At 48.0% G+C, this 23455-nt stretch overlaps 1 protein-coding gene across 1 annotated transcript; it reads left to right on the plus strand.

The window, feature by feature from the left end:
• Positions 1-919: 919 nt before the first annotated feature.
• Positions 920-22167, plus strand: LOC144113598 (toll-like receptor Tollo). Its single transcript, XM_077646766.1, has 6 exons — positions 920-1803; positions 8010-8877; positions 12117-12685; positions 13412-13550; positions 21022-21346; positions 21855-22167. The coding sequence occupies exons 1-6, from the start codon at positions 1069-1071 to the stop codon at positions 22141-22143; spliced, it is 2925 nt and encodes a 974-aa protein (XP_077502892.1). The 5' UTR covers positions 920-1068; the 3' UTR covers positions 22144-22167.
• Positions 22168-23455: the final 1288 nt, after the last annotated feature.

The following is a 23455-nucleotide window of genomic DNA, read 5'->3' on the forward strand; positions in this document are numbered from 1 at the left end:
CCGTCTTTAACAATAGTCATATACACGACATCATTGACGCAAGTCATTGCCGCAACAACGAAAGTATTAGCGCAATTTTAAAATGATCTGGATCAGTGGATGTGAAGCTCACAGTTCTTCTCTTCCTTTTTTTTCTCAATTACATTTTCGAACATATGCAAGTTGTAACCAATACAGCGAAAGCAGAAGTTACCTGCAACAGTCTTTGTGAAGGGATGTTAAGGCTTCAGTGGGCCTTGACATAGTTTCCATTAAATAAGTCATCTTTCCCGCCACGGGGCGTCCCTTCGCGTAAGCTAAATTTCTCCGATCACACGTATTCTCAAGAAGTAGACGTATGCAAGCGCACCGGATACAAGATTTCCTTTAGGCTCAGGGTTCCCTCCTTCTTCGAACGTGAAGGAGAGCGCGGAAACGTCGTCTGCGATCTTACGCTGAGTTCGCGTGTTACGTAGCCTGCCCCTCCCCTCCTACTGGCTCGCACGTGTGGCTATGCGCGACTCACTTATCAGCTGCGCTGACGTCCCGGCGGCTCCTCGATCTGACCCAAGCCCGCTAGGCTCTGGAGCGTGTTCGAGAGCCTCCCAGCGCTACTGGTGTTATCAGTCGAAGGCCGCACGTCTGAATGACGCGTCCTCAGAGGTGAGTGGTCGTGACGTCACCACAACACGCTCTGGCGGCGTTCCGCTTAACGGTTTCGCTTCGTACGCGTCGCGGGCGGTTACACCGGCGTCTGTAAGAGTGCGGACGCTGCAAGTATGGCCCCGCGCTGCCGTTTCTGTGTAAACAACGCTTGCCGCAGCTGAGAACTGTCCGGCGCGCCCGCGGTTCAGCCAAGCAGCCGAAGATGACCTGAAAAGTGCAACTGTGTAAATATTCGATTGATAACGAAAACGACCTAATCAAAATGCGAAGTAGACTTCCGCCCGTCAATCTCTCTTATCTTAGTCGCCGGCGGCTTCGTATACCCCCGAGTCCCGCACGGTGAGCGTCGCGAACAAACGGGCTGTGCAACACCTGCTGCGGGGTCGGTGCTTCGCGTCCTAGCAGACGCTCGAAAAACACGGAATGCCATCGTCGACAACGAGGGGACTGTTCCAGGTCGACTCGCTCGCCTGTGCTCTGGTGATGGCGTGCGTCTTCTGCTGGTCCGAGGCGCGAAACTGGCGCGCGGTGAACGCCACCTGCCCGGAGAAGCTGGAGCACTGTCAATGCGTCGTCGTCAAACAGGGTGCCCGGACCTCCTGCAAGAACATCGCCCGACCCCAGGAACTGGACGCTGACATGGCCCGGCTGGAGGGCATCATACACAGAAGACTCGCTTTCGACCACGTCCAAATCGCCGAGCTCCCGGCACGGTGGTTCACCAACCATTCCGTGAGCGAGCTGTCGATCAAGAACTGCCCTCTAAGCGACGTCGGCGAGGCAGCCATGAGCGGCATCGACAGGCTGTCGCGAGTGGTGATGGAGAACGTCCAGCTGGAGACTGTACCTCGCGGTCTGTCCGCGGCGAAGCGTCTGCGATGGCTGCAGATACGAAAGAGTGGCGTCAGATTCCTGCGAGGCGTGCTTTCTTTGGCCGTACTGAGCGAGCTCGACCTCCGGAACAACGCAATCGAGGTGATAGACGAGGAGTACCTGTCGGGCGTCCCCAACTTGCAGCATTTGCTGCTGTCGGGCAACAAGATCCAGCACTTGTCACCCGTTCTTTTCAAGGCTACACGAAAGTTAAGGACAGTAGAATTTCGTACCAACAACATTACAACTGTCAGCACCATGTTCGACGACCTGCGTTACTTAGAGGTAAGACATTTATCGTTGGAGTGTCACCAGACGCTGTATTACAAAAAAAAAAGAGTACAGAGTCTGTTGAATTGCATGTGTAAACCACACCGACCTAAATACTAGATATTATGGTGAAACAATAAAGGATTATTGAATTTCGTAACGAAGAGATTATTTCTATTCGAAAAGTCAGGGCAATAAGAAACGACGGAACGTATTCCATTCTCACATGTGACGCATATTCGAAGTGGACTGCTCATTAAGATTGAGATGCGTGCGCTCACTGCCTGCTCAAAAAGTCCTGTGGTGAGGTATTAATACAAGCATCGCAAGAACGGTGCACGACTCTTCGACTTGAATCCACTTTTTATATGCTCAGTCAATCCTCATTGTCTGTTAGCTAGTCAGACATGATCAGTAATTTTGCTGCACCAGAAGTTTCACAGTAATTGTCTCAGCTACCGAAGGTAAGAAATACCACATTTAAATCTACAGGCACGGGAATGAAAAACAACAGCTAAATTTTGCTGCAGTACAATATGATCGGACCTGTGCAAATAGAACAATGCAACAACTGACGAAGCCAAGATATCCTCAAGGGAACTTACTTGTGAGCTCCTTGGTTTCGACGACTCTTGGCTTGTTTGGTTTAATCACTTAAACCACCCCACCCCCTCCTTCTCCTTCCAATACGCTTGAAATCGCGGACTTGAAGAGTAATTTTGTCAGAAAAGTTTTGCGGCTTCTGGAGGAGCAGGCAATGGACAAAGAAAGTTAACTGAGCGGAACCCAATCAAAACTACGTAAACGAAGAAAGAAACAGTGAACAAATAACCACCAGTTATAGAGTTTGTGTGGAGGCGCTTTGCACTGCACATTAAGGCAGCAGGCGGCTGCTACCTGTGCGCGATACGTGCATCCCTACTATACTAACCACTGGACGCCCCCAATTGAAAGCGCGTAGTTAGTTCGCTGTATACTCCCATTTATTCTTGCTCTACAGCCCCTGTAATGTAAATAAGTTTGCGCTTTGCGACTCGGCGCTGTGGCTCATTGACTTGAAGGTCGCCTGCGCGCCGAGCACAGGGTCGCGGGATCGAATCCGTGCCTCGGTGGGCACGCTTAGGTACGGGCGAAATGGAAAAAAAAAGAAACGGCCGTGGCGTACCTTAATTGTGTACAAGTGCAACTTCGGGACGTCAGAACCCACATAACAAATTTGCATTTCGCAGAAGGGTTTAAAGCGGCCTATCGACGTTCGAATATCAGCCACTCTTCTGGCTCATACGAGGTGTATATAAGCGTTCAGGCTGGACTTATCGTTATGAGAGTCACTTTCCGGGCTCGTGATGTGCGGAATTCAGCCTCAGCTACTATACGCAAGCTGGAGTGCGTACTAGTAGCTTTCAAGGAAGCGCCTATTACCCCACAACTACACGATGAAATATAAGTCTGCTGTGCTTCCCTGAGCACTATTATACATGAGTGCGAGCACCCGTATAAAGATAACAGGACGCTCTGGGATGCAAACATTTGGCGTCGCTAAGAGACCTACCCAAAATTAAAGGAACCAGCAGCTCAACCTTTGTCTTTCTGTGCAATGCCTAAATGTATTTGGCAGTCGGTTCAAGGTACAAAAGTGTTTCTCTTGGAAGCAATAGTGACAGTGGTACTAGTAAGTTTCTTTTTTTTTTTTGCACTAAGGTTTTGTGCTAAACCACCCGTCTAAAGGAAAATTATGATTTCTATAGAGAGCAGTGAACACAGTATTTGAGCCCACTTTCTGTACCAAAATTGTATGAGGAATTGAGATGCAGGCTTTTTTACTTAATCATGGCTGCTTTCTTAATACAAAATGATATTTCCAGAGATTGGTCACACCACAGAAACAAGGCAGGAATTCCCAAGGGATCAATTTTATATTTAATTGTCACGTAGTGGGAAATTCTTTCCACGCCGCGGTGGCTCAGTGGTTATGGCTCTCGGCTGCTGACCCGAAAGACGCGGGTTCGATCCCGGCGGCGGCGGTCGAATTTCGATGGAGGCGAAATGTTAGAGGCCTGTGTACTGTGCGATGTCAGCGCACGTTAAAGAACCCCAGGTGGTCAAAATTTCCGGAGCCCTTCACTACGGCGTCCCTCACAGCCTGAGTCGCTTTGGGACGTTAAACCCACATAGGCCTAGAAACCTAATTAAATAATAGGGGCTTTTCTAGACTCGCATACCGCATAATGCACGAAAATATCCGATATTTTCGGAGCAATAGTTTTCCCAGTAAAGTACACTCACTTTCTCATTCGCGTATTTATAACTTTCTTTGAAACGCTACCAAAAGAAAACTCTGCAGAATAGCATGTAGCACTAATGTACTGTCGGAAAGCAAAACTGGAGAGCACCACTCGAGCCTCGCATTGCTGCGCCACTTTCCCGCATAGCCTGCTGTGGAGACAAGTGGAGCTATAGGCGTGTCAGTTTGCTCGTTTCAAAATAGGGCGCTTCTGCTTGCTTGGTGAAAACGTCGCAATTTCTCAACCGCGCGGGAGTGTACCGCTTTTGCTCCAGATAATACATAAACTTCGAAAATTTGATCCAAACTGAACAAGCGGTTCAAATCTGCGCTTCTTGACACCGCATATCGTTTATAAATTCGCAACAGATATCATAAATTGAACGAATTTCTCAACTTTGATTTCGTCCACAAATGTGCACGCATGCGGCAGGTAACTGCCGATTAGTAAGCCCAATAAGGCAGTGCAAATGTTTAGTTACACGCGCATAACATGTGCAGAAACACGCAATTGATACAGCTGCGTCGCAGTTCTTAAAACACAATTTAGACAGAGTGTACCGCGGCTATTCGCTCTCTCCAGAGCCGGGAAATTCGCTTCGACCGTTCAGAAAACACAACAATGCTCCACTCTATCTTCCCTCGTTTTCAGTCCCACACTGTGGATCCCTGGCTACGCAGGGATCACAGGAAATTAGCTGTCTAATCAGATAGCCGACGATTTTCACATCCGGGCCCCTGTGATCAGATTGTCAAGTGCTCCAACGTGGTACGAGGCGGTGGCTTAGAAACGCACAATTAGGAGACACTAACAACATCAAAATTTCTTACCAACAGTTGCCGCTCTTCTATCCACATCTTAACGTTGCCCGAGCACACGCAAGTACTTCGCAGAGTTTGAAAAAACTTCGTTACACGTGCCCGACTCTTCGTTTAACGTTAGACTATGTTCTGATCACCCGCGCGGTGTCTCGGCGGCTTTGGCGCTCGGCTACTGCTGTCGTGTCCGCGGGTCCGATGCCGGCCACGACGGCCCTATTTCGATGGAGGCGAAATACAAAACGCCCGTGTTTTGTGCGATGCCAGCGCACGTTAAAGAACCCCGGGTGGCCCGAATTCATCCGGAATTGTGAGTGAAATGTAACTGAGTGTCACTGTTAGTAAGACCTAGCTCTGTAGAGTGGAGAGCTGGCACATATTTGCAATAATAAAATACAGGGGGACACTTACGTGTTGGCAATATGCGATAGCGTTAGCAGCTGTCGATGCCTTCACCGGAAGGGATGTCACTTCCGGTCTGATGGCGTCCCTTCCCTCCAGCCAATGGGCGAATTTTATTACGGACGATACATTTTGGCCCCATGGGGCTTCTAATGCTGTTGTAGTAAAACCAGCGCAAAGGACGCAGCCACAATAAGGAGCACAGGACGACGCAGGACTATCAACTCACTCTGTTTCAGTCAAGACTGCATATATGCTCTTCAGCAACGAAACCAGACATGTCATGCGCACTCATGACATGACACATGACAACCAGACATGGCGCCCACCACATCGAGCTTTCGATATTTATCCATGCGTTCTCTAAAGAGTTCAAAAATCTAATTACCGCCGCGGTGGCTCAGCGGTTACGGTGCTCGGCTGCTGACCCGAAAGACGTGGGTTCTATCCCGGCCGCGGCGGTGGAATTTCGATGGAGGCGACATTCTAGAGGCCCGTATACTGTGCGATGTCAGTGCACGTTAACGAACCACCGGTGGCCGAAATTAGTCGGAGCCCTTCACTACGGCGTCCCTCATAGCCTGAGTCGCTTTGGGACGTTAAACCCTCATAAACCATAAACCATAAAAATCTAATTGTCTTGTTCAACTGGCTCACTGAGGTGTCACTAACACATAACCTGGTGTTTGAGGGAAAGCCGCCACTTATTTTTAAAAATATGCTTTTTGAGGTGACAGTATGACTTTTGCGGCATAGTAACAACAAAAAACCGGTGAATTGCTTTAATTAGAAAAGCTGTTTAACTAAATTCTAATTGTTAACTTTTCACTATCAGAGTTGCGCGCTTGGTTGTAATTAGACGATTTTAGCTGCCTGTTAGTAATAGCCTTATCAGTTTTTAGAATTTTAAAAACGCGATTTCCCACGGTGGTGGTGTGGTTCAACCGCAGCCCCAATGACCGCGCAGCGACATCCATCTAATCGCGTCACTCCGGGGCACAGGTGTCACATGACCTTTTCTGCCACACCCGCGCTGCGGCACTCGCCGATGATCGCTGCGCCAGCAGACGGCGTGGCAGAGAAGGTCACGTGGCACCTGCGCCATGGAGTGACGCGTTTTGATAATTTTTGAAATTGCGCGGGAAAGGGCCGAAGTTTGTTGAGCCACAGCATCGTCGGAAATCGCGTTTCTGAAGTCCCAAAAAGTGACATGGCTATTACTAGCAGACAGCTACAAATCTTTAATTACAACCAGGCGTCCAACCCTAATATAGTTAAAAAGCTAACCTCAGTATAGAGCCCCCTTACAACGGCCGCGGATGTAACGAACGCTCGCTTATCACGAACGAGTGCGGTGCTACCGTCAAAATATGCATTATATAGCAATGGCAATTCGCCTTAGATACAACGAACAGCTCTGACCGCACCACTCGGTTATAGCGAACGAAGAGGCGCCGTAAACTCTCCCGACAAAGTTGAAGATCGAGGTCGCGCTCCCGCCAAGCGCGCAGATCGAAGAGCGTCTCTCGGCCTTCGTGACACCGCCCCGGAAAGAACATCTGGACGGAACAAAGCAATAATAATACGGCATTGAAACAGTAAGTAACCGCCGGCCAAGCGCGCACCGATGGCCTATAATGTCAATCATTGCCTGCGTGTCCGCCGGCTGGGCAAATCATCCCAAGACCCGCGTCTTTAGGGTCAGGTAAAGTGCAGTTACTACGAACATTGGATATAACGAACGAAGTCCGCGTGACCGTCTGGTTCGTTATAAGTGCGCTCGACTGTATTCCAATGTAGTTAACCAGCTTACTAGTTACAGCGATTCGCCGGTTTTCTGGTGCCCGCCAACACTGGTATTACTATGCTGCAAACGCCATACCGTTACCTTCAAAAGCCTTTTTTTATGTGTGGCGGGCTTCCCTGAAACACCTGATATATCTGCTTTTTTATGATATGGTGAGCCTGTAAAATTTCGCGCTGGCAAATAATCACCAAGCGTGTGCCTTCATTTCTGGCCTTCGCAGACGGCTGTTGCGCTGTTGTCTTTTACACACTTACTCCTCTACTAAAAACATTCTTTAAAAAATTTGGAGTTCCTTCAAAAACGTATTTACCCAGTACACGTAGCAAAGAGGTCCGTGGAAGTTACTATATTGTATTCTTGTCATCCCGTTCTTCCCTGCCGGTTCATATCAACCCCTTTACAACCTCCATTTGTATCAAGATGCTCCCCCACCCCTATTTTTTTTTCTGTGAACACTACAAGCCAAGATCGCGCACGGTGGTGTCGGGTTCACCTGGATGTTGATGGGGCTGTCTTACTACCAGTATATCACAAAATTGAACGCACGATTGGCAGCTATATAGATGGCCGATTTTTCCTCAAAGTAGTGGTAAAATGAGGCAGAAAAGAAGAAAGCTCAGACAGTGAGGCTTCAGTGCTATAGTCAAACGCCCTCGGGGAATCAGAACACAATCCGCAGAGACCCAGCTACTACTTGGGTTGCGTTGGGTTGCTCATGATTGCACGGGTTCCTTCTTTTATTCATTCAGTAATCAAAATTTGCGAAGGGTGCTGCACTGTGGAGCGAATGCTTTTTTTTTTTGCTTGGCTGAATGAGATAATTTAATCAAAACTGCATGTTTCACTCTTGACTCAGTCCGTTTTCTTGCGAGCCTTAGATACTGACTCATTTATTTTCTTGACTTTCAGGCAGTCGATCTAAGCCACAATATGATCACGGACATCCAAGAACTACTCGCATCCAGATTGCCTTACCTGAAGATCCTGAAGCTCGGAAATAACCGCATAAGTGTTGTAACTGAGGTCGCTCTGCCCAATGTTATGATCAAAGAGCTCCTTCTCAACGACAACGAAATAACCCAAGTGAGGAACGGAGCCTTTGCAGCGCTTAGCAGTATGACTCGTCTCGACATCAGCAACAACAGCATTGCCCAAATGGAGGAGTCAGTGTTACCTACTACCTCGAATTTGGAGTATCTCACATTATCGAGGACTGGGTTGATTAACGTTGCAGGGTCGTTTAGTAAACAACGCCATATCAAGGATTTGGTTCTGTCACTGAACAGGATCGAAGACATCACCGACGCCTTTACAGGTCTCGAAATGCTGAGAACTGTTTCTTTGAGGAGCAACCTCGTGACCCACGTCCCGGATGGAGCTTTCAGCGACAGTAGTGGCCTGCTTGAAATCAACCTGAGCGACAGCAGGATCCGGTGGGTGGGAAGAAACGCTTTTAAGGAGCTTCTCACACTGAACAAATTGATTCTGAGCGGCAACCAGCTCCTATCCCTTAATGGTAGCGTAGCAAACCTACCCAAGCTACATTACCTGGATGCCTCGTTTAACGCAATCCAGTCGCTTGAAAGAGGGGAGTTCACGAACAACGGCCGCCTGACCTTCATTCAGCTGGGTGCCAACAACATCAGCAACGTGCGAGGAGCATTTACGGGAGCCACCGACCTTGTGGGGCTCGTTCTCAGAGGAAATGCGCTGAAGCTTCTGCGTCGCAGTGATTTCCCCAAGCGCTTCAAGGGAAAACCGACCTTGACTCTCAACGGTAAGCACCCATTGCTCAATTCTGACTCGTCTTTTTTGTCTTGCGCTGTTGTTATGATCTGCCCACAAATGGCGGGCTTGCATGCTCCATGTGCAGACGTTGGAGAAAAAAATGACTGGAGGTTTAGCTTGTGAAGCACGAAATATTGTGCGAAAGAACAGTTTTTTTTTCATACGGACGCCATCGCCACGTACCTGAAATCGCAATTGCGGTGTCCGCTGACTCAGGGAGCCAGTTATGCGCGTCTTCAACTTTTTCATCGTCAATGCCAATTTACCAAATGTACGCCGGCTGCGTGTGTTGTGCAATGTGAGAGTCGAATCGTGGGACGGTGAACATTGAGGAAACAGTGACGACTCGGAGACGCATTTTTTAACAAACAAACAAGCAAAACTGTATTAAATTTACGCTACGGATGCACAAAGGATGGTCAGACGGAGCACACGACACAAACGTCTCTCCTCCTTGCCGTCTAAAAGGCCACTGTCTTGCCGAGAGTCCGAGGGTGCCCGACCGCTTTCTGCTGCACCCGGCCGCTTCGCTGCCCAACTCGCCCAGCCACCAGCGCTCCAAAGCCGGGCATGTCCCCGCACTGCCCCGGTCCCCTTTGGCTCCCCTTCGCGCACACGAGCGCGGGAAACACACTCACAAACTGAAAAGGAGGGCACACAGGCGACGAGAGACACAGGCACGAGTAAACGATGCCGTTCGTGGAAGACGCGCTCTCCCCCCCCCCACCAAAAAAAAAAGAGCACACATCAGCCTGTGCTACAGGGCTGCGTTTTTGCAGCAGTGTTGACAAGCCAACGCATATTGCTCTAGTGCCGTGTTCCTGCCACAGCATTAATTGTCCACGCCAACGCATGCAACGCACGCCTCCATGTCACTACCGCAGCATAGCTCAAAGCGCGAATATTAATTTTATAGTAGTACCAGTTGATGAAGAAGACTACGTGCAATGCACAACGCGAGTGTGTTTTATGAGGCCAACAACAGCAGTTTAACATGAGGCGTGTTCGGCTGTGGTACAGTGTACTAGAATAGGGTAATATTCAAGTACGGGAATATTCAAGTGCCCGCCGCGGTGGCTCAGTGGTTAGGGCGCTCGACTACTGATCCGGAGTTCCCGGGTTCTAATCCGACCGCGGCGGCTGCGCTTTTATGGAGGCGAGACGCTAAGGCCCCCGTGTGCTGTGCGATGTCAGTGCACGTTAAAGATTCCCGGGTGGTCGAAATTAATCCGGAGCCCTCCACTACGGCACCTCTTTCTTCCTTTCTTCTTTCACTCGCTCCTTTATCCCTTCCCTTACGGCGCGGTTCACTTGTCCGCCGATATATGAGACAGATACTGCACCATTTCCTTCCCCCCCCCAAAAAAAAATTATTATTATTATTCAAGTACGCTGTAGCCGCGGCAATAGCCTATAGTGCTCTCGCGCCGTGGCCAGCGAAGCTGTACTATTCGCGCCGCTGCGGGTTCGAATCACAGTCGCAGATATTAATTTGATTGATTTTTATTTTTTCCTTTCCCTTGGCACAAACCCACAAGCAGCGCAAGCATGCAACCATCGGAAGTTCTTGCTCAGGGTTTACCCATTGGAACAATGTTTTCGCAATAAAAGATATTCCCCCAAATTAATGTAAAACATGAAATTATCGACTGCCGCTAGGTGCGTACCGTGTTGTAACCCGTCTGAATCATTGCGCGCCATGTGAAAGCGGAGGGAAGCCATCGAGCCAGCGACAGAGGCGAAATGCGAAAATGCCCGGGTACTGTGCGATGTCAATTAATGCACGTTAAAGAGCCACAGCTGGTCTATATTAATCCGGAGTCCTCCACTACGGCGTCACTCGTAGCCCATGTGTTGCTTTGGGACGTTAAACACCACATTTCATAATTTACATCAAGCGAGCGTCCTAATAGAATCCAGAGCAAAAGGAGTAATCGAATTTCGTCATGTTGTTAGTTCAGCCGCTACTGCTCGTTCGCCGGGTGACGCCCGACAAATGATGCTGAGGTTTTCGACAAAGCACAACTTGGCAAAGCGACCTCTTCCGCTCTTTGCAATGACCTTTTCCATGCTACATCCTGCCGCTCACAGAATGAATTCAGTTCTGCATCCCACCCGCCCTAGCGCCCCGTGCCATCTCTTTTCGGAACAGAACAAGTGTTTGCATTTTAGAATAACTATAGCCTTTTCAAGAAACAACCAACGTAATCCAAAAAAAAACGAGTCCTTAGCACGACAAATTAATGAAGAAAACAACGGTTTTCACTTGTTTATACTCACTTCTACAATTTGCATTTGATGTTCTGCATAATGCAGCCCAACATTAAACGCAGCTAAATTTTCCGAAGTCAGTGCTGAACTTCGTCGTGAATTCTTAATGATCCTGCTGCTGTAGCGCACTGTTTTTGGTGTTGAGCTGCCGAGCGCAAGATCACGAAATCCACGACCAGACACGGCTGTTGCGTTTAGATGGAGGCAAAATGGGGAAAAAATGATGCTACAGAAATTGAGGGTTTCACGCAATGAATAAACCGCAAGTGGTTTAATCCAGAGCCTTTCATTGCAGCGGTCACCACAGACCAGTTGTAGGTCATATGGCGCGTTAAAACTAATCTTAAAATGTCAATAAACGGGCAGCGGTTTAGGCTTTGTCAGCTGCAGTGTACCTTGATCAGCTTACGCTTACCCAATGAGACGCTTGAACTGCGACTGCGAATTCAGCCCCATGCTAAAAGTTATTCCGCAGCTTAGATGGCGTATTCTTTTTTTCTTTGTTTACAATGAACTAACGTCCCGGAAAACGTAGATGAACACGCAGCGGATGATACTTGCCGCTGCGTGTTCAACATATCAGCAGCAATACCCAGTATTTTCAGTGCTGTGTCTTTGCGAAAACGAGCCATCTTTTGGCGCCTGTTCAGGTATCAGATTTTGCCTGCGCGCGTGAAGGGACCGTGAGTAGACAGTGCGACCCTGCGGCGCGTGCAGTTCTCGTGAACATTGGATCCGGTGGCCTTCGTTGAACCTTTCTCACTACCGTATTTGCTGTCTGCGTCAGCGTGATTTCGGACCGTGAGCAATGTCTCTTTGGTAGACTGGCTAAGAGAGCCATTCAAGGCTACTCTCATCTTAATTTCGCCGGTCCCTTAGGTTCTCACTTCCATAACTTTTCCCTCCCTTTCGTGCTGATAGCACCGACGTGTTTCTCCTTATTGTTTTTGTTCTTAGACAACCCTCTGATGTGCGACTGCAGACTGTCGTGGCTTGTGGGTCCCGGAAGCGAAGTTCAGATGAGGAACAACCCGATATGTGAGGGCCCGCCCTGGTTGGCGGGAAGGTTCCTGCTCAATCTCACGGAGGATGACTTGGTCAGGTGGGAGGCCGACTGCGAGCCAGCCTGCCGGTGCGGCTGTCGCGAGGACTCCCTCGGTAAACGAACCGTCCTCGTCAACTGCTCGTCGTCCGCACTGGAGGGTGCGCCGAGCACCTTCCCGGAAGGCACGACACAGCTGGAACTGCTCGACAACCGCATCGAGGCGCTGGACGGCGCTCTCGTTAACGATGCTCCACGCCTCCGAGTCCTCTCGCTCAGAAAGAACCTCCTGTCGAGCGTCAACGTGACTACGATTCCAGAAGAGGTGCAATCCCTTGATCTAAGTTACAATCGTCTGAAACGATTTCCGTACACCCTGGTGTCACAGCGAAAACTGACGACATTGCGGCTGTCCGGCAACCCTTTTGTATGCGACTGCGCCGACTACCGCTTCAGGCAGTGGATAGAGGCCCACAGGAAAGTGGTAAGCTTTTAAGAAAAAAATATCATGCCACGAGTAATATTTTCACGCCGATATGTTCAATTTATCGACATTCTGGCGTCGTCTTTACGTTAACTCCTTTAGTGCATTAGCACTAGAGCTTCCACTCAGCCGGTTAGCCGTTATCTGTGAGATATCTCTGTGCGCCCACCGGGTTGTGGGCAACCTGCCCTACCTGCGCCTGCCACCTAGGTGGCCACCCTATAGGTGAATTGTGGGCCACGTAGTTCACGTGACCTTATGACGTCATCACGGCCGGCCTACCGGATTGTGAGAAAACTGCCCACCATGGTAGGTGGCAGTTAAATAATGATTGGTCGCGAGAGGCACCCCGGGAAGAGCAACCTCGGTCTCACTAGCCCCACCGGTGGCAGCCGCTGCCATTGCAGGGCAGAGGCGCATCGCTTAACCGCCGCACCATTGGGCCAGGACGACTGCCAGTGATCTATGAACCCATTAACAACGCTATCGCGACGTACCCTTAAGAAGCCGCAACGGGGCTTAAGTCCGATTTCACCGATCTTTGTCTGAAGCCTGCTTGACCTTGAAAACCGAGCCCCGAATCGAAACCGAAGTGAAAACCGAAGTGCTAGCGCACCTAATTCGCATTTAGCCTGACCATGCTAAATCATCCACCATTTTTTATTTCACCCTTCCACGTACATTTCACGAAACATTCATTTCAATCTGCATTTTTTGTTCCAACAGATTGTGGATGCTCAAGACATCGTATGCGCAGAGCACACCAATCCGCTGGTGTCTCTGAAGGCGTTCCTGAGTCTTGGACAGAAGCAGCTTTGCCCAGTAGCTATACCTAGAGCAGTGGCGTACCTTCTACCTGTCTTGGGTGAGTACCGCGCGGGGTCAGTGTTTGAAGACTCTCGTCTATTGCGCATAGTGAGTGCCCAAACCAATACAGTGGGCTCGAAGGTAAGGCCAAAGGCAAGCGTTGTTGAGGCGACTTCCCACCGTACAATCCCAGCGCTTCGTAAAGCAAAATCGCGTAACAGCCTCCGTCGGTATGGTGTGCAACACCGTGGCTATACAACATTCAGGCGCATGCGTTCACATGCGTACGCGCCCTCGCATGCACGCGAACGAATGCACTTTCGGTCTTATCATATTGTGTGCGCGCAATCCATTTGAAAACAGCTCCAAACACTGCAAAGCTACACGGGTGCCTTTGTGTCTGAATCTTTTTGATAAGCAAGCACTGAGGGCAAAGGTAACAACGATAACTCGGAAAGTCAGAGGCATGATAACGAGGCAGCATTAGCTTTTAATCATGTGCGCTCGGTAGCGCGCAGTTGAAGACACTTCCGCAGCCAACAGCTTGTAATAGTGTCGATAGTGCCTGTATGCAGTTTTTCGAGCACGTGCTTCAAAAGCTGCCCATGCATGCGCCTCACCTGAGGGCTGTATGCCTCAAAAGCGCAGCACCCAACAGCATCGTATGTTGGCGTCGGGCGGTCTATTGGAAGCCGCTTTAAATCATTACCTTTGCAAGCTTCCAACACACTTAATCCGTTACGTGTGTAAGAGTATTGTTGGACAACTTTGAATTACAGCGGTCGCATTTAGGTTGGCTATACCAACCCAGATCAAATGCCCTGTATTGAAGTACTCCTCAGCGTTCTTGAACTGATCATGCGTGCAGTAGTCTTCAGACAGCTTCTACAGACAGGAGATAAGACTCAGAGAAGCTGCATTTCCTATCCCTGAGCTGTCAGCCATCGGTGAAGACACTTTGAAAATCTTTAAAAGCACAGCTACAAATGCCCAAAAAATTTCCCCAGCGCAGAGATTACAACGAAACTTAATTTCTGGGCAGTCTAAACATGCCGTCATGAGCTGAACTTTGAACATGTCTGCGCGACCTGCTCAGTGCATTCCTCCATGTCTGCCTGCGCCTCTAGGCAGCGAGGGAATTCGGGGTTTTCGTGATTTCGGTATTCCGAAAACTTTTGTGGGCACCTGTACGCGACCTCGGAAGAACAAAGAACGCAACGCCACCGCTGTCCCTTGCCTGCACACGGTGCCACGGGCGCTAAAGAATGTTGGCACAAGGTACGGGGTGAGTGCGCATTTTTTTAATCCCCCAAATAACTTGGTCGCTTCTGTGTGATTGTCTAGAAACGAATCACAAGAAATGTAACAGCAACGTATGCGGTGTTAAGCACCGCTCTCGCTATGTACCTTACAGGCGTGGTGTTAAGATATCACTGGCTGTAATGAGTTGTAAAGCGGACGAATGGGGCGATACTTGATCAAGAGACTCAGGCAACACAAGCTACCTCTTCGAAGCAGCATGCTACATCTTGAAACAAAAGGATGAGCGCGTAACCCAAGCGTCCGTTATGCTGCTGTACGAAGCAGAATCCGCCTTCACTGACTGATAACTTCCTGTAACAATTAACGTGTCTATCTGAGCAGATTCCACCTGGCTCTGCTGTATTTTCATTTTCACCTTAGAACGTAAGTGTCTTTTTTTTCCTGTAATGAAGTTTTGTTGCAGGTGCCAGCGCTGGTCTACATTCCTCTTACCTGTCTTTCACCTTTAGTGCGCTGGCTTCTATAACGTCGTGAATTTAAACCATCCAGCACTATAGTAGAATACAACTCAAGAAAACAGCGGCTTTTCCCGCCAAAGGACCCCTTTCCAGCCAATGGCGTCGGCCGATTCTCATTTACCCAATAGCGTGGTTAGCATTACAATGCAAAGAGTGGCGTGACAATGTAAAGATGAGACTGCCCCCGACAGTGCAAGAAGGGGTCTATCCCCTTCCGTCTGCGACTCCTTACATTGTCACGCTAGCGGCCTACGCCATTGGCTTGAAGGGAGTCCTTTGACGGGGAAAGGCCGCTTTTTTCTTGACTTGTATTCGTCTATAACAAATTTTATTACTATGTGTGAAGAACGAGGTGGAGGACGAGTGCGGAATTCCTACCCATCATGTCTCTCACAAATGACATTCGAAAAGAAGCCTCGGAAAGGGCAAGTTTCTCGAAGAGGACTGCAAGTTGGAATTCTATAAAATCAAGGTTGTCTCGAAACAAGGTTGAATGGAATGAAGTCTGAATCGAAGTAGGCGAATGGTTATCGGAAGTATGACAGTAGATGTATAAAGCGAGCCAAGTGCAGTCGGGGATAAATTGTCCACATATCAAAGGCACTGAAATGGAGTACTGCCATCGGGCACACCAAGTTTCAAAAGGTTGCCCATCACTTGCCCTTCCTAACGCCCACGGTCGTGCAAAGAAACCGCAGCATTTTTTAATCTTCCTGTAGTAACCATTTGCTGCGCGCTGAAGTAATTTGGTGGTAATCACGTCACTTAATCACACCGAACTAAACAATTTTATTGAAGCAAATTTTTTTTCGCAAAATGGAACTACAGCTTCAGCCCTTTTACTGGAACGCAAGTGACTGCTCCATCAGGGAAAATAAATAATATGGTTCAGTCGAAGTACACTAGATAACATCCCTATCACTTCAGACTGCGACAAACGTGTGAAGCAAACCGGAAGACTCTCCATCGGTTTGACCTGTGAGGGTGATACGACAATGACACGCACGTGTTGTGTCTTATCGTGGCACAGCTGATAGCGGCATATATATGTGCTCCTGGGCGAAAAGTAAAGCAAAAAAAAAAGAGAACAAACAACTGTTCGGAACGTGCGTCCAACGACAAGGCGCTTTGCAAGCGAACTTTGTTCTCTTGTGCGCATAATTAGAAAACTAATTATTTGACCGCTGATATATACAAGCACGTGATCACTGGGGTAGTTTTAAATATCTACCAGCATTAATAAAGAATATTGAAGGTTCTGCTACAAAAAAAAAATACTCCCCAGTCTCTGTAATTTACCGCGGTAGATCGTGGTTTTTCGTATTTAATTATATCAGGATCATTTCATAGAGTCCATCTGGCCAATTTATTCGGTTTCAGATAAAGCATTGCCACTTTTCCCGAAAAATTTAAAGACACGTACGTTACGCGCCTCTATCGATAATCACAATATATATATACACATCTTCACTCTCCGGCCTCGCCCCCTCATTCTCAGACGTGCTGTAACCTTCTGATACAAACACACATTCTGCTGATGATTTCAACAAGACGATTTCCGCTCCTACAACTAGCAAGGGAAGTAAGGCGGCAACAGGGTTAAACATGCATACAGTTTAGCGCACTACCACTTGGAAACAACACGACGTTTAACGGGGCACAGACGAAGACCAGGGCGACAAGCGCGCACCACAAACTTTCGCGTTTTGACCAAGAGTAGTAGAGCCACTAAGGAAACGCTAGTCTTCCTGAACGGCAGCAAGTAAGCACTGCTACTTTCGGACATAATGGGAAAGTTTGTGGTGCGCGCTTGTGGTCGTCGTCTTCGTCTGTGTCCCATTAACCGTCGTGTTGTTTCCCAGCGGTAGCACGATAAACCATCAACTAGGAAGTTGCTGGAGTGCATCCGGGCAGTCCGCACGAATATCCAAGATAGACAGATAGAGACTAGATGTGTAAAAACGAACAGCATGCTGGAGACGAAGAATAGTTGAGTCATGCTTTCTTTTCTATATTAATAAGTTCTCGTCCTTTTTGCACAACCCTAAATTACTTTGGCAAGGTATTAACGCCATCATAGGGAACAAGAAAAATGATCTTCCATCTGAGCTAAAAATCAATGGGGTGAATTATGCCGGTATGTCCCTTGCAAATAAACTCAACGAACAATTTTTAGCTGCCGGAGCATACCAGCCTTCAGTTAGCTGCCATTTAACTCGAACTGTAGACACTTATTTGCCCTCCTGCAGCACTGATTCTATATTTCTGTCCCCCACTACAGCGGATGAAGTTGTTTCTATTATCAATGCCTTTAGAAACACGTGCTCACCTGGAGACGACGAAGTAGCTGTTTTTCCTATCAAATGTGCAGTTAACATTATCGCTGGTCCCCTTACGCATATTTATAATAGAATGCTGCTCTCTGGTGTATTCCCTAGCAAATTAAAAGTCGCACGTGTTGGCGTGTTATTCAAAGGTGGCAACAAAAATGACCCGAACAATTATCGTCCCATTTCGGTATTGCCTCTTTTTCAAAATTAGCTGAGCGTGTTCTCTTCAGGCGAATAAATAACTTCTTACAAACTAAGCATCTAATCTGTCCCCAACGGTACGGTTTTCAGGCCGGTAAATCAACTCAATCAGCTCCATTAGATATTAAAAACTCTATAATTAACAATTTTGAGAATAGGCTTTTTTCTGTTGGAATTTTTCCTGATTTGTGCAAAGCCTTCGATTCTGTGAAGCATTCAATACTACTTCATAAATTAGAGACTTATGGGATCCGTGGAGGTGCAAATGCACTTTTGGAGAGTTATCTAACTGCACGTATCCAGTACACTCAGATTCATGATGCAAAATCTACTTTTGGCACGATAAATGTCGGTGTCCCTCAGGGTTCAATTTTAGGACCACTTTTATTTATTTTATACATTAATGACATTGTCAACATTCCATTAACTCCTAATATTATTATATATGCCGATGATACTAATGTCTTTTTTTCTGGCTCCAATCTTCAAGTACTTGAACGGCAATCTAATGCCTGGCTTAACGAGTTAGCGGTTTGGCTCTCTGTTAATCAACTTCAGTTAAACGTCAGCAAAACAAAGTTTATGCTCTTTCATCCTAAAAACAAACCTTTAGATCATCGCGTCAAACTAGCTTTTAATGACTTGAAGATTGAGCAAGTTTATAGTTGCCGCTTTCTAGGTGTGTATTTTCGCAGTGATATGGGGTGGACAGATCATGTAAGCTGCATTAGACTAAAAATGGCCAGGTCTATTTGTGTTATCTATCGTATTAGGCATCTACTTCCACTACAGGTTAGAAGACAATTATACTTTGCCCTTGTTCATTCCCATCTTGTATACTGCAACCTGGTGTGGGGAACTTGCAACAAAACCGATTCGTATAAATCGCTTTCTCTTCAGAAAAGAGCTATACGCTCATTATGTTCAAGCCCACTTGTCGAACATAATCTTTTAGAAACATTTCATGTTCGCAATTTCTTTCATTCCTACAATTTGAGTTTGGCTGTTCACATTTTTTATAAAGTAAAACATAATTTCAGGTCTTTCCAAAATGCTTATAATTCAAGAAATGTTACGTATGGTTTACGTGCGGTCGCCTTATCCACTGAAAGATCTAGAACAAACTATGGAAAACAAACTATAGATAACCAAATTGTAACATTGTGTGATGCTTATCAGTCTCTAATAAAAATCGCCGTAGAAAGTCATAGCGTATCTGCTTTTAAGAAAAAACTGAAGATTATTTTTCCTGCTTAAATTCAGCTAACTTTGTATATTTTGTCTTTTGTGTTGCTTCCTTTACTGCCGAATGTGCATATCGTGTTTTCTGCCAATTGCTGTTTATTATCTTTGCATCGTTTTTTCAGTGTTGGCTATTTCTATCGTGTAACTTTTGTTGCTTGTTTTGAAAGTGTCTTTTTTTTTGCCATGCGGCCATTGTTCGATGTATTATTCGGGGTGTAGGCATCGTCAGGAGGTTTGCCTCGTCTTCCTCCTTTTGCCTCACCTCGAGGGCATATTGTATTATATGGCCAAATAAAAATATTACTACTACTACTACTACAATTCCATAACTTCCTAGGTTAATTAAGTCCTTCCATAACTTCGCATGAGGGAGCTTACGAACAACTCATGTTTGGCGTGTCTGATATTCTAGAGTAGATGGAAGCACTAAATGCCCATTGGATTGCGAAACATTTATTTCGTCAGAAAAGGCACAATGCAGATAATCCGTGCTAGGTGGCTATCAGTCCACGGCTGACAGTGACCTGAGTAGCCCATTCAATGGCCCGGGTTTGAACGGCCAGGTCTGAGCTGACCAACACAGCCTCCCATTGCTCGAGAGTAGGAACTTGTGTTAGAGATTCCGGTGGCGGCTCTCTTTACAGTTCCACAATATGTGATCGTTAGTGGCTATTTTGCCGCATAGTGTACATTCCGGGTCGTAATCACCGGGATAGAATTTCGATAGTAAGTGAGGAGTCATGAGAGATCGCGTCTAGAGTCACCTCCAGGTGGCCTCCTGCTCCTTATCTAAGGTTTTATCTGCAGGGGGAAAGATCGTCCTTTCTAGTTTAAAATGCCGAGAGGCGTAATGTTATTGAATTTTGAACTGCACGCACCTCCCATCCTCTCATCGTCTTCCTCGCCTCTTCTCCCTTGAAAGTTAAGAGGAGGTTTCCCCCTTTTCACTTTTCAACCCGTGCCTTCCTCCTTCTCCGAAGAGAAGGGGAGGGCAATCTCCTCTCTCTCTTTCTGCTCCTCCACCGGCCAACCAAGACGGACGAACGGACGGGTATTTCCAACATGGGGGCTCTAATGCTAACGCATTGAAAAATTACAATTGCGTGCCACGTTCTCTTGAGGTGGCGCCAAAGCCCTTCGTCCACTTCGTCTTCTTCAATGCATAGCGAGTTGTGCCGTCGAGTTCTTTCTGGTCCCGTGTTTCTGCGCTGTTTTTCCTTCTCAAGTATCCAGCCTGTGACGTCATTTTTTGTCCACTAACATCGCGGTTTGGGCGATCCTTCTCATACACAGCTATTGATGTAAAAAGTGAAAATCGTCGAATCGAGTGGTGAAACCGAACCATGCGTCTCATGCAACGCCCACGCCATTAAGGCGATAGCGGCAAGCATCTATGGCCTTCATGTAGTCCCATATAAGTTTTTTGTGACTATTTTTGGTCAACGTCTGTAAACACAGTACACGTGTTCGAAAATCTAATTGCAATTTGTTTTTAAACTGAGAAATGTAAGGTATTTCCTCGCAGTGCAGTACAGGTATCTTTGATTGACGTTTAGGTTTGTTTTTCTGGCCGCGCCATGCAACCTTTTAGCTGTGCACCTCGAAAGAACTTCAGTATGAAAGCTGATTCGGGATCGCGTGACAGTGAACCAGACTTCCGGCGTATTCCCGCAAGCGCGATTTGTGTGAGGATCTACACGACTGGATTACTGCTTGTACTTTCTAGGTTTTATTGCTGAAATCGCCTGCGGTATACGTATTAACCATAATTTGCGAACTCAACTCTGCAGCTTTAGTTTGGCTGACGAGTCTTCTTCAGGAAGCATTCTCACATACATATGCACACCCTGCACATATAAAGTACACACACGGCTCGAATAGAACTACGTGGAATTCAGATCGACTGCGCGCGAAGCGCGAACTCAATGATGTAGTACATGTGAGCAGTAATTCCTCCCTTCTCGTGTCGCAGTGGCGCTGGCGATGGGCCTGGCGATTTCGGCGGCCTACCTGCGGTACCGGCGCGAGCTGAAGGTGTGGCTGTACGCGCGGGGCCTGTGCCTCTCGCTGCAGTGCGTCAAGGAGGACGAGCTGGACGAAGCCAAGCTGTTCGACGTGTTCCTCTCGTTCTCCAGCCGCGACGGCGACTGGGTGCACGCGCAGCTGCTGCCGGGCGTCGAGTCGCTGGGCTTCTCGGTGTGCACCTACGAGCGCAACTTCAAGGGCGGCTTCCTGCTGCAGGACATCATCCGCGACGCCGTCGCCTGCTCCAGGCGCACGCTGCTCCTGCTCACGCGGTGAGCACTGCCCAGTCCGCCAAAGGCGCTAGCTCCTGCCGCTGCTTACCCGCACAGCGTTGCAATAGGTGCCGTCACTTTTCGCATAGCATACAGTAGGCCACTCGATGCCACAAAGAAAGCAAGGCAGTGTCACCGCTGCCGTTCGCAACAGTTCCCAGCGTAAGGGCAGCTGCATGCGCTAACAAAAACAAAGTGTCTACGCTGCAACTCAGTTTTCTCAACGACCTCAAGTAGTAACGATATCAAGCAGCTGTGGCACCACCCTCTTCCCACAGTCCTCGTGACTCGGTACTCATTCATTACTTCACTTCCTTACTCGTTGAATTGAATTTTCTCCTACTAACCGATGCTTTCTTTACGCAAATGCGTGAGATATGGCGCGGCCCTCCACCTTGGAAGGTAGAGGATGCACCTGGACAGGATGCGCCTGTCCAGTCTTTCTTGCTGTGTGTTGTCCGATTTGGCGCCAGTTTTTCTGTTGACCTCCACCTTTACTTGGGTGCAGGAACTTCGTGGAGAGCGAATGGTGCCGCTGGGAGTTCCGGCTGGCGTATCAACGTGCTCTGGAGGACCACGTGAACCGCCTGGTGGTCGTGCTTGTAGACGATGTGGCCCCTGACTCAATGGACGATGATCTCCGCGCTTACGTGCGAGCTGCAAATTACATTCGCTGGGGCGAGCACAACTTCTGGGACAAGCTGTTGTACTCGCTGCCTAAGAAGGACGCCAAGAGAAAGCTCATCACAGAACGGACGGAACAGTACCCCATGACACACATCAGTCAAGCTGGATAGTAATAAAACGGCAGTTCACTAATACGTACGCCTTACGTTACTGAAACCCATCTCACGGGACGAAATGGCTGTCCGTTTTTTGTGGGAATGCCAGCACGTCAATGTATCGACATGTATGCTTGAACACGAAAAGTTCACACGATTGCCGCTTCGGCATCTGCGCGCGTCGCGCAGCTGGGTTCACTCCAGGTAAGTCAGAGCCACCGGAACTTGACCTGAAAAGAGACGAATATGGCTAGAGTAAGGGTGCGGGCTAGTTGCGTTGATCAATGACGAAGAATTTCAGCTCAAAAGAGAAAAAAAACACAGAGAGAAGTTGACCCACAAGCGCTGACAATCAACTGCTATTGATTCGAAAGAAGTAAGACTTATAGCTCTTTAGAATCAATGTATAGTTGAAAGTTAGCTCTTCTGTTTCAACCTAACTGTCTCTGTGTGTAGCATTTCGTGTGCTGCGCTGCACGTTCTTCGTCGACGAATACGGATCGTACTGGTGACAAACATGCTGTATTCCAAGATCGGAGAAATCAATGCTCTCGCATATTTAGCAACCAAGGCCTGCATTTATTGGCGCCGCGGAGGAATTACACTACCTTCCATTTTTTCTTCCTCTACAAGTGAAGTTGAGAACGGTGTCACGTCGTTTGCTGCTTCGAACAAACTGTTACAAAAGTACACCGCACTTCCAGCCGATATCGATTAAGCTAAGAGTGCGCTGCCGCGTTTCCTGTTTCGTAGTCAGCTGAGGGGAGTCTCGGGGCTGTGTGAAAGACCTTGAGTCTGTAGGGTTGCTGGTGTGGTCGACCCGTTACAGCTTTGAGGTGGGAGTGCCGACGACAGTGAATGTGCGTAGGTGTCATTCTCTCTGCAATGCAAATGGGACTGGCAGCGATCGTGGTCTGCACTGCATTCTCTGCGCAGCAGCTGCAAGGGAATGTACGAGCTGACGGATGAAAACGACAAGGCGCATTCGGAAAAAGCTCTGTTGCGCAGTTCACTCTTTGCGAACTTCAGAGATTTTAGGGCGCTGTCGCTTTATCCACTTTTTTTTCCACGTGGAAAAACACTGCAGGTTGTTGGCCAATCCTCTCTCGTCCTACCATATGCCTATAGCCGTCCCGGTTGCCTCAGTTCGGTAGTTTGACTGCTTCTGTGAGGTGGTGGTCCCAGGTTCGAACCCCAGACCAGGACGAATTTTTCTTAACTGCGAAGTTTATGTGAAAGCTGCGTAGCTTTCCTTTGTAGCCGTATGGCTGCGCTTGGGCGGATGCTAATGAGTAATCACTCCCTTATTACTGTAGGTCTATTTTCA

This window comes from Amblyomma americanum, chromosome 1 (genome assembly GCF_052857255.1).
Source record: "Amblyomma americanum isolate KBUSLIRL-KWMA chromosome 1, ASM5285725v1, whole genome shotgun sequence".
NCBI classification, from domain to species: domain Eukaryota; kingdom Metazoa; phylum Arthropoda; class Arachnida; order Ixodida; family Ixodidae; genus Amblyomma; species Amblyomma americanum.

Excerpts from the sequence above, each read along its gene's own strand:
- LOC144113598 (XM_077646766.1), top strand. The coding sequence starts at position 1,069 with ATGCCATCGTCGACAACGAGGGGACTGTTCCAGGTCGACTCGCTCGCC. Across the intron at positions 1,804-8,009 it reads ACGACCTGCGTTACTTAGAG|GCAGTCGATCTAAGCCACAA; the intron begins GTAAGACATTTA and ends CTTGACTTTCAG. Across the intron at positions 8,878-12,116 it reads ACCGACCTTGACTCTCAACG|ACAACCCTCTGATGTGCGAC; the intron begins GTAAGCACCCAT and ends TTTTGTTCTTAG.